The sequence below is a fragment of the Borostomias antarcticus genome, assembly GCF_949987555.1.
Source record: "Borostomias antarcticus genome assembly, chromosome: 17".
Lineage (NCBI taxonomy): Eukaryota > Metazoa > Chordata > Actinopteri > Stomiiformes > Stomiidae > Borostomias > Borostomias antarcticus.
In genome coordinates, this window is record NC_140250.1 from 11,819,421 (window position 1) to 11,831,221 (window position 11,801).

Genomic DNA, 11,801 nt, shown 5'->3' on the forward strand with positions numbered 1-11,801 from the left:
GAGAGCAGCTACATCCCTCCCGCCGCAACAACCCCGCTATGCGTGGTGAGACACTCCCACTGTGCCAGTCTACTGTGCACAGCTCAAACCTGGCAACCCCTGATGGGAGGCACCATGCTAAACTAGCAACCCCCTGCCTTGATAGATCATGCCCTCCAGAACAGTGCATCACCAGCTTGGTAACTTTAGTCCAGACAAAGAATGCACACTGTATATTGTTTATATATATGGGTAAATCATCGATACATCTGAGTCTCAGCATCTGAGTCTCATCATATCACCCTACAAATGTTTTTATTTTTTCAAAATTTTTTACAAATGGGTCAACTATGTATCTTATTACAAGCAAATTAAAACATCTGTGCCTTAAAAGGTGATATAATTGAGTTATGACAAGGAAAAAGGATTATCAGTGACCAGGCTCATGACCAGCTGTAAGCAGTTTCTGTACTCGTTATAGAAGGCATCAAAGGCTACACTTTAGCGCCCCCCTGAGGACTTCAGAAAAATAGCAGCTCAGTACATTGGCTTATACACGACAACCACTCTCAAGTCTTGTATTAAATAGTGTTTATTTCCGAGCATCCAATGCCAAATTGCGCATTAATTAATAATCAGGAATGAGAATAGGAATAATCTCAGAATAAGTGAGTGAATAAATACTGTATGTGCAATATGACAGTGGGCGAAAAAACAAAACAAAAACTGGACCCATCTAGATATAATGTAAAACACCACAGGGAGTGCTGAAAAGGATCTTTCACTTAAACAGATGGTGACCAATGTGCTCTTTTATCACTATTTCACTATTATCACATTTGTTAATAGTGATGGCCATTAATAATAAGTAGGCTACTTATGAGCAGATGTGCAAAATGCTTAGCATCTAAAACAGTAGGTGAGGGGTTGGGAAAGCTGTTCTAGGTTCAAACAGACTGGATATTGGAATGCTATACCTAGGTGCTGCTCCTCCAAGACCAGTGCTTCTGGGTTAGAGCTGTGATTGGCTGTTGTTGGTCGCACAATCAGGCTAGTTTCTGACAGGGGTGGAGGTTCCTTTGACCGTCTTCTTCATGTGATGATAGTTGGGCAAGATCTTCATGAGGAAATCTAGCTGGAGAGTCTGAGGCTGTAATACCAACACGTGACTTTAGAAAATGTTGTCCAGTTATATTTTACAAATAATTTGTCAGTTAAAATTTGATTTTTTTGTACTTTATAGTGCATTTTTATTACCTACTGACATAGTTCTCATTTTGTCTTGAGAACTAATTGATACTGACATTTCAACTACTGGCCAGATCGATCGGCCAGTAATCGGAATTGGCAGATATTCTGTAAAAATGTGATGCTTTCTAGTCGCTGATCATGACAACCGACAACCCATGTTAAATGACAACAATGTGAGCAAATATTTAGTCGCTTGTACATTAACCTAAAACGTCGGCACTGTGAAACTACAATGCGTGTAAGACAGATATAACACGCCATCTGCAATGTATGCAAGGACAAAATAACCTACCTCTGGGGAAGCAAGGTAAAAATGTTTCAACACAACACGCACACAGTCTCTCCCACACACTCCTTCTCTCTCTCGTCTTGTCCCCAGCGCATGTATGCGTGTAGCTCCTCACATGCAAGCTGGAGGACACAAAACGTTTGCAAACATATTGCAAACGATCTGAAAGGTAGCTTGCGGTGAACAAAAATAGATGCTGGACTGAGGGAAATGTGTTCCTTGATGGATTTCAATTCACTTGCAACTAGGTTAAGTTAGGTTGCAGCACACTATGTAGCCTACGTTCGTTTGTTGAAGTGGAGTCACTGGAATGTAACTCACTTCTCTGACTCCGGATAGTGTAGAATGTGGTCACTACTCTGGTTATCTCGCTAAATCATGTGGTGCAACCTAGAACGCACACACATGGTATTGTTTACAGACTGTAATGATCAAGTAAATATTGGGGTAGAAAAAAATAAAAATGTGGATAGGCCTACTTTGGACTCAATTGGATGGATGAAATGTATTTAAATGGAAACTGTACTGCTATACACTGGCTCCCCGTAGCAGCTCGCATCCATTTTAAAACTCTGGTACTATTCTACAGGGTAATGAAAGGAACAGCCCCCTCCTACCTCCAGACTATGGTCAAACCCAACACCCCCTCCCGACCACTACACCCACCCACCCACCACTACCTCTGCTACCTTGAGGCGACTGGTTGCCCCGTCACTCCCAGGCCCATGTGGTCGATCGACGCGGTCACGGCTCTTCTCTGTACTGACCCCGCAGTGATGGAATAACTGCCCACTGACGTCAAGACAGCAGAGTCGCTGCCCATCTTTTGCCGCAGGCTCAAAACTCATCTCTTCAAGAAGTACTACCACGATCCTCCTTCTTAAGCACCTACAGTGTATTGTATTTTTAGATTGCTATTCTTCCACTTTGCCTTCAGCACTAGATTTTGCTCTAGTCACTTGTTTTATAAAGAAGATGCGCTCACTTGTGAGTTCGGGCAAGTACATTGGCTTTTCCAATGTTACATGCAATTATTGTAAATCACTTTGGATAAGAGCGTCAGCTAAATGACTGTAAAAATGACTGTAATGTGTACCTGCTGTACAGATTCCTGCCCCTCAGAACTAGGAACATCTAGTTTTGTACCTCCCTCCATCCATCTGCTGAACTCTTAACCACTAGCCCCAACTCCCTACTCCAGTGAAACAGACTGGCTAGTAAGCCTCCGCCATTACTGGCCAACACTGTCTCACACACACTTATGCACACGCACACAAATTCACACAAACACACATACTGTACACACAAGCACTATGCACTATTATTTATTTATCCTTAGTGTTATGTTTAAATCTGTAAATGTAATGTTTATTGTGTAATAGATATGTATTCTGTGTCTATTCTGTGTTATATCATGTCTTATATTATGTCTTCCACTCAACAAACGATGTTCCTAGCGGAAAATAAAGTACTTTGAATTGAATACCAGCTGCTATAACAAAACCAAAAAAGATTGGTATCGGCAGTGTATAGGAAGATATGAATCATAGACGATGTTGTATAAAATCAGCAGCTGTTTGAGGAGTTGCGATAGTGGAGACAGACCTGTGGCCGTTCAGTCTGCACACGCCTCATACAGCTGGACCCGTAGATGACCGTGTTCTCCGGGATGACCTCGCACGTGTTCACCTGGCAGCACGCGCCCACGATACAGCCGCTGGTCAGAATCACGTTCTTCCCGAGGTCCGCTGGGATCAGGAAATGAGCATTCACCGCCCATCTAACTGATTTTTTTTTTTTTCACTACTCGACTTGTAGTAATAATACAGTGCATTAATTATATACATTATGATTAGAGAATGTATTTCAGTGGAAAAATGCTGTGTCATACCTTTGGACTCTATGACGTTGTTGTCTCCAATTTTCAAAGCTTGTGAGACTAGAGGAGTCGGTTAAGGATGCAACAGTGGTCATACAGTAGGTGAAAGCAAATACAAATGTAATTCACAACACTTAGTTCTGGCAACATTCCTGATCAATTAAACTTCAGCTGTATGCTAGATCTTCACTAAAAATGTAATCGTGTCGCATTTAGCCAATAGCCATCCCCATAACAACAACCCATCCTTGTAATCATGTCACAGAAGGATACCACAGCCAACCTCAAACACATTATTGGTCCCAATGGTCATGGTCTTTGGTTCGACTCCCTCTGTGTCTGGCATGATGTTCTCTGGATAACTACACAACATGAAAACATAGTGAATTTGACATCCATATAGACAGAGTAGATGTACTGTATGCTACACACAGCAGGCTGACCCCGTTATACCTGTTAATGATAAGAGCCTGCTCCTCGATCAAATTACCGTCTCCGATGACGATGGGACCAGCCTCGGCTATAATGCGCGCTTTGGGGTGGACTACTGTCCTTGGACCTGTCACAGTAAGAAAAACGGTGTTTTAAACCGTGCTGCCATAATGCAATAATATAGCCATCTTACGAAGCGCAAATGACATCTTTATCTTACCTATCGTCACATCCCCTCGTATTTCACTCTCTACACATACTACTGCACCAGCGGCGATTTTGGCACTAGAAGAAATAACAAGTTTTACTAGCAAAGAATATAGCTACTGGTTAGTGACAAATCATAATCAGCAGATAATGTTAGATCGTGAGGTGATGGGTGTTGCCTGATGCTAGCTAGCGTTAGCTTGCTAGCTAGCGTTAGCTTGCTAGCTAGCATGATCTAGCCTAGGCTACTACCAGAAATCTGATCACCTACCCTATGCTAGCTCGAATTAATACCAAGTGTCTGATATTGCCCCAGCGTTATTCCAAAGCAGTTCAGTACAAACTGTAGACTAACACAAAATATTGCAACTGAAATTGTCAAATTGTAGGTCTACCTTTTCTGTGCCATCTGTTTTGTGTGGACCTCGGTCATCCTCCAGACAGATCAGACAATCGACAGTTGATTATACGTCTAGATAAATGCAGCTGTGATTGATTGTTAATGTCTGGAAAACGAATTCTTCTTCTTCTTCTTCATTTGGTTTCTGGCAGGCTAGACGCCGACGTGGCGTATTGCTGCCTTTCCCTGGCCAGACACGGTACTACACCCCTCCCAGACCCTCACACCCTAAGATGTAGGCCAGTAGCGAACATAAAGCTTGCCACCGCCCTCCCCACCTCACACTGGTGACTCCCATGGCCCAAAAGGACCCTCAGAGACACAACTGGCTCCCCCACCCTCACTACCTGAGCAAACATATCTGCCCTCTCCCTCCTGTACCTCCCGCACTCCAACATGACATGCCTCACCGTCTCCCTCCCCCCACAGCTACACAGACCATCCACATGTTTCCCCATCCGGGCAAGGTCCCAGGCCAGGCCACAATGACCAAGCCGAAGCCTGGTCATCATGACCTGTTCCTTCCTACCCCTTCCCAGGGCGCCCCTCTCCCCCCTAACACTCCCCTGGATCCCATGGAAATGCCTCCCTCTCGCCTCCACCTCCCACTCAGCCTGCCACCTCTCCATCAGCACCCCCGTATCCTACCTCTCCACTCAGCTACCCCCAGATCCACCTCCACCCCTACCACCTCCTGCCCTAAAGCCCCCTTAGCAGCTGCATCCACAGCCTCCTTCCCCTCCACCCCCACATGAGCCCACATAAAGCCCACCCTACCCCCCACCCTCTCCACCCTGTACAGAGCCATCACCAGTTCAAGGATGAGATCAGGCCTAACCCGTGAACCCCCGCTCAGGGGTCAGGGTATGATCGGATAATCTGTAATTCATTTGGAAACCACAATCAAAAAACTGAATTTCCGATTTTGTATTTGAAAACAAAAGCGGAAAAACTGAATTACGAACCCATATTTCGTTGTTGTTGTCAAAATCAAAATATGAAGAGCAAGATAACCAAATTCAAATAAACAGTCCAATTTCGTTTTTTGCCAATACCTTTTTCACGTTTTCTTTATTAATTGGAAAATGATCGAAGGCAGCCAGATATTCTTTTTTCGTTTGAAACCACCAAACAAAATGCAGAAATACTTGGTCTTTACGATTTTTCATTTGAACCCAAAAGCTGGAAAACTGAACCCTTTTTTCGTTTTTGTCGTCAAACTCAAAATACGAAAAACAAGAAAACCAAATTCAAATAAACTGTCCAATTTTGTTTTTTTCCAAATACCTTTTTCATGTTTTCTTTTTTAAATGAAAAATTTATGAAGGCAGCCAGATAGGCTACACAGAAGTAAAAGTAGGAATATTTCTAAATAAAAGCCACCCAGAATCCATCTAGAGATCCGTAACGTTAGCTGGATAGTGTGATGGACGGAGTGTACTGGCCCTGCCCTGTGTCAACAGTTTACCTGCCACATCTCCTGAGAGGTGTAGGCTACAACGTGTCTTCAGCCTAGAGACTGATTGAGATCATATAGCCTACTTTATACATATGTATATACGTGTAATGTCTATGACTGATTATAATTGAACTGATTTAATATCAGTGATAGGGATAGGATATAGGGACTGCACAGTAGGCACATATAGCTAGGGGAAGATTTTAGTTAGGGTGCAGTTTTAGCCCTCGGCCAGGAGTAGCTAACAGACCAGTCCCGGGTAGGCCTACCCCCAGTGTTCATTGAGTAGGCCCATAGAGAAGATTAGATAGGCTATAAGAAGTCACACATGTAATGCCCCATCTTTAATACATATTTCATACTTTTTGATTACGTTCGCCTGGACCATGTGTTTGTGCCTACACACTAATACCCCATTTGTAACATTTCGGTAGGCTACAATGTGGAGCTGTGTTGCATCATATCACTGTATCGCACCTTATAGTGGCAAAAAATAATTTATCATAATTATCCAGTCTCTCGCCTAGGCCATAGCCTATTTCATCCACTCAATGGCCGCGGATGTCAACTCAAAAACAATTTTCACCGTACGTCACTCCACGTCGATTCCATAGTTCTATTAACATGAATTCAGTTATATTAACTGTAGGCACCTGGCAGGGCAGACAGTGGGGAGCACAGTAACTGGAGGTCCGAGCAAGTAGTCCGCGCTAAAGCGCATTTATTAAGCCAACAACAAAAGTCGAAAATGGCAACAGAAAAACTGGTTGGCTTCTGGCCGCTCGGTCCTCTGGGTCCCTCAGCAGGGCTGCGTGGGTACCGTGACACAGAGCTCACGGTCCGTTCTGCGGGAGACAGACGAGAACCAGGGTTAGCAAAAGATAGGCTAATTGCTGTGTTAATTTGGCTCACAGGTTGTAGTTTCACCCTGCTTTCTGTCAAGGTGGCTGCTGTGAAAAGGGTCTATTGGAGGTGCCTTTGATTACCCCTAGAGTTGGCACCTCTGGGGCTGTCCAGTCTGTTCCACTGACTGTACTGTGCTTGGTAAAACTACAGCAGGTGCCTCAACAATATTTGATCCAAGTGTGCAGTATGTATGTCCAGTATATATTTGACCCAGGTGTGCAGTGTGTGTGTGTGTGTGTGTGTGTGTACATGCATAAAGTGTACAAACTATATGACATAGGTGTGCTGTCGCTGTGTATGTGTATTACTGTGTGTGTAGTGGATATATTTGGCCCAGGTATACAATCACTGTGTGTGTGTGTGTGTGTGTGTGTGTGTGTGTGTGTGTGTGTGTGTGTGTGTGTGTGTGTGTGTGTGTGTGTGTGTGTGTGTGTGTGTGTGTGTTTGTGGCCCAAGTGTACAGTCACTGTGTGTGTAGTGTGTATATTTGGCCCAGGTGTGCAGTATGTGTGTGTACAGAATAGTGCGTTTGTATTTGGAGCCACGTACAGAGTTGGATCCAGGGAAGTCGTAGCCACCATTGACCTTTGATCATAGGCCTTCTCTGAGGGAGTGACACCCAAAGCACGTTCCTGTTGCTAGAGTGAGAACACAGGAGCTCGCCATTATGATTCACAGGCAGGAAGTCATCCATGATCACCTGGGAGGGAGCAGACAAGACAGACAGATAAGAGACAGACACAGCAGACACCAGAGATAGAATATTACATATAGACAGAGAGAGACACAGCAGACACCAGAGATAGACTATTAGATATAGACAGAGAGAGACACCAGAGAATAGAGATAGACAGAGACAGACACAGGAGACACCAGAGATAGATAGGCAGCGAAAGACTTCAGAGATAGATCAGACATCAGAGTTACACATTTGGCATAGAGATATCCTACTTCAGTGATCTTACCCATTACTAGTCACTTCCTATAGGCTCCCTGTTACCAGTCCAACAAATTAACACAATGACATTTCCCCACTACACAACTCTCCCTAGACAAGGCTGAAATGCACAATTTGGCAGGTGGGACCTCTGTGCTGCTGAACATTCTAACATTCTAACATTCTGGTCTGTATGGTGGTAAGATGATCCGGTCGTTGCTGAACACATCAGCAATCAATATGTCCTACATTAGTATATAACTAACTAACTATCCCCCCCTCCCCCCGTCCATCACACTACAATTAGGCTAGTCCAACCATAACCAGGTGCGCTTGGTAAAGTCTGTGCATCACAATCTAGCCCGAAACCCTGCATGCCTCAAACCCCAGCCTCTCATCACGGGCAAGGCATATTCATTACCTCAACAACAAACAGACACATTGCACACTGAAATATAAGCTAAAGCCTAAATTATCTTACCAGATAATTATCGTAAATATGATTATTCTTTCCACTAATAAGATGTGATACAGTGATAAATATGATGCAACACAGCTCCATAGTATCTATAGCTATGGACCTCTAGCCTACTTCCACCCTCGAGTGGCTTTTATTTAGAAATATTTACTTTTACTTCCGTGTATCTGGCTGCCTTTGTTAATTTTTCTTTCTAAAAAGAAAACATGAAAAAGGTATTGGCAAAAAAACAAAATTAAGGTTAGGCACGTTTCATAGTCAGTCCATGGATGACAGGCAGATGACGCCCACTCGGCAGCAGCCGGTATATGCGCCGAGCGTACACCGAACGCAAACCAAAACAAACCACACAGCGTTTGTTTTTCTGATTTTTCGTTTTTCCGTTTTGAAAAACCAAACCAAATCATCTCGGTTTTTCTCGGTTTGGTTTTTCTCTTTTTTCGTTTTAAAACCAAAACGGAAAAACGGAAATTCACTCTTGTGTTTTGGTTTTTCCAATTTCGTTTTGAAACAGAAAAACCAAAGAACGAACCATACACAGATTTATCTGGCTTCCTTCGATCATTTTCCAATTAATAAAGAAAACATGAAAAAGGTATTGGCAAAAAATGAAATTGGACTGTTTATTTGAATTTGGTTATCTTGCTCTTCATATTTTGATTTTGACAACAACAACGAAATACAGGTTTGTAATTCAGTTTTTCCACTTTTGGTTTCAAAATACAAAATCTGAAATTCAGTTTTTTGATTGACTGATTTTTGATTGTGGTTTCCAAATGAATTACGGATTATCCGATCATACCCTGACCCTCAGGCCCCCCAGGGCAGCCGCTGAGTCAGAACACACAACCACCTCAGCGCCTTCGCCTGCGCCACATCCAACCTCGCCAAGGTAGTCGGCGCCGCACTCCATACGCGAGGCTCCCATAGTCCAGGACAGACCGGATCAAAGCCTGATACACCATAAGCATAGTGGCCCTGACAGCCCCCCAATCACTCCCCGCAAGCACCTCAACACACTGTCACCTATCCACCTATCTATCCACATGTACCCTCCAGGTCAGCCTCTCATCAAAGTACACCCCCAGAAACCGAAATACCTTAACCCTCTCCAGTGGCTGCCCATACAGGGACAACCCCAGCCCTCCCCCCTTCCGCTTGTGCCCGAACACCACCGTCTTCGATTTCTCCACCGACAACCTAAACCCCCACCTCCCTGCCCACTCCTCCACCTGCCCCAGAACCTCCTGCATCTTCCTCATCACAAACCCCCCCCCCCCCCCCCCGCTTCCAAACCGCCCCATCATCCGCAAACAGGGAACATCCCACCCCTGGCCCCACCCCCTGGAACATATCATTCACCATGACATTAAAGAGCACCGGACTAATCACACTCCCCTGCGGGGTGCCATTCTCAATCCCCACCTGATCAGACAACGTCCCCCCAATCCTAACCTGAATCACCCGGTCCCTCAGAAATGCCCCAATCCAGTTCAACATGCGCCCCCTGACCCCCGCATCATACAACTTCACAAGAAGCCCCTCCTTCCACAACATGTCATAGGCCCTCTCAATGTCCAGGAACACTGCCACCAGGCACTCCTTACACGCCATGGCCTTCCTGATATCCAGGTCAAGAGCCAGAACCGCGTCCATAGTACTCCTCCCCACCCTAAAGCCACTCTGGACTGGTGTAAACCAACCACCCCTCTCCAGCTTGTACACCAACCGGTCAGTCACCATCCTTTCCATAATCTTACACAAGACCGCTGTCAGGGCAATCGGCCTATACGACCCAGGCCGCTTAGCCTCCTTCCCTGGCTTCAGGATGGGGATAACCACTGCCTGCTTCCATGCCGCCGGGAGGACCCCCTCCGCCCACACCGCATTAATGAGGGACAAAACCTCTTCCAACACCACATCCCCCAGGTGCTGAAACACCTCATACCCCAGCCCATCCTTTCCTGGAGCCGACCTGCCCCCATACCGTAACGCCCTATGCAGCTCCCCCATGGTGAAGAACAGAGTACAGGGGTCCGCATTATCCCCACTCACCTCCAACTTAACCCGCTGCCCCCTCAACACCTCCTCCTAACTCCATCTACCCCAACATTCTCTAGACTATGGACTGCCTGAAACGTCCGGACACACATGCTGGCCTTCTGGGCATCACACACAGCCACCACACCCCCCTCCTCCAATACTGGCATAGCCCTACGCCTACAAACCCCCGACATGCGCCGGACCGCAGCCCACACCTCCCCCACCGAGGTTTCCGCTCCCAGCGTCCCACAATATCTCCTCCAACAATCCCGCTTAGCCCCCTTGATCACCTTCCGGTCCACCGCCCGCAGCCTCTTATACTCCACCACTTCCCACACCCCCGGGCACCGCCTGAGCACCCTGTAGGCCCGATTCCAATCCCTCACCGCCACACTACACGCTGAGTTCCACCACGGCACACTCCTGCGCTCTCTAGGGGCCACCCTCCGGGGAATAAACCGGTCCACATTCCGGGACAACATAGCACACAGGCTCTCATTCCACCCATCCACCGTACCATCCCCATCCACACTGCCCAGCTCACCAGCACACCCCTCATCAAACTCTTCCCACCTCGCCCTACTATAATCCCTCTGCCTCGGCCTCCCGTCCACCTGCAGGGACTGCCCAAACCGCATATAAATCAGGAAGTGGTCGCTCCCTACTGTACACCTGTCCATAACATCCCACTCCCCCTTCCCTGCCAGGACCGCCAGAGCCAGAGCCAGGTCAAGACAAGACACCCCCCCCCCCCCCTCCGACCCAACCTGAAACCACGTAGGCCTACCATCATTCAGGCATACCAGCCCACACCCCTCCATGAACTCCTCTACAACCACCCCATTACGGTCCATACCCCTGCTACCCCACAACGGGTTATGTGCATTGAAGTCCCCCACCCACAACACAGGGGACCCCACCACCTGCATCACCCCCACCAACTCCCCAACCTCCAGCTGCAGACAAGGGTTGTACAAATTTACCACCGACAACGGCCTCTGCTTCCCCCACACACGTACCGCCACACACTCCAAACCCGTGCTAAGGACCACCCTCTGATACTGCACCCCAGTCCTAACAAATATTGTACACCAACCACCCGACCTATCCACCCGATCCAGCCGCTCACACTCATACCCAGGAAGAACAAAATCAAGACAAGGCTTCAGCCACGTCTCCTGAACACATACCAGCTCAGGCTTCTCCTTAAAATAACTTAAATTAAATTTCTTAAACTCCTGGCCATTAGCGATCAGACTCCGGGCGTTCCACTGGAGAACATGGAACCTATCCATCAACCCACCCCCACCCCCTCATCACCCACACTCTGCTGACTCCAAGACAGACCTGCCCCTACCTCCCCACTCCCCCCACCCGAGGGCATCCCACCGTGAACACCCATCTGCAGCCGCTCCGGGGGCACCACGATGCCCAGAAACCACTCCACCTCCTTCGCCACCACCCCCCTAATATCAGCCGACCTCGACACCTGCTTAGCAGCCCACAACACCTCCACCAAAAACGCCAGAAAAGCATTCCGT

The 11,801-nt window shown here is 46.8% G+C and overlaps 1 protein-coding gene across 1 annotated transcript; it reads right to left on the reverse strand.

Annotated features, from left to right (window-relative positions):
• Positions 1–575: 575 nt before the first annotated feature.
• On the reverse strand, positions 576–4,526 carry LOC311320092 (dynactin subunit 6-like). Its single transcript, XM_084451751.1, has 7 exons — positions 4,433–4,526; positions 4,051–4,115; positions 3,852–3,957; positions 3,672–3,760; positions 3,411–3,458; positions 3,125–3,267; positions 576–1,129 (listed from the first exon to the last, which is right to left on the reverse strand). Exons 1-7 carry the CDS (start codon positions 4,468–4,470, stop codon positions 1,031–1,033), a joined length of 588 nt encoding a protein of 195 aa, XP_084307877.1. The 5' UTR covers positions 4,471–4,526; the 3' UTR covers positions 576–1,030.
• Between the last annotated feature and the right edge of the window lie 7,275 nt (positions 4,527–11,801).

Excerpts from the sequence above, each read along its gene's own strand:
- LOC311320092 (XM_084451751.1), bottom strand. The coding sequence starts at position 4,470 with ATGACCGAGGTCCACACAAAACAGATGGCACAGAAAAG. Across the intron at positions 3,761-3,851 it reads CAGGCTCTTATCATTAACAG|TTATCCAGAGAACATCATGC; the intron begins GTATAACGGGGT and ends CATGTTGTGTAG. Across the intron at positions 1,130-3,124 it reads TGCAGACTGAACGGCCACAG|CCTCAGACTCTCCAGCTAGA; the intron begins GTCTGTCTCCAC and ends TTGGTATTACAG.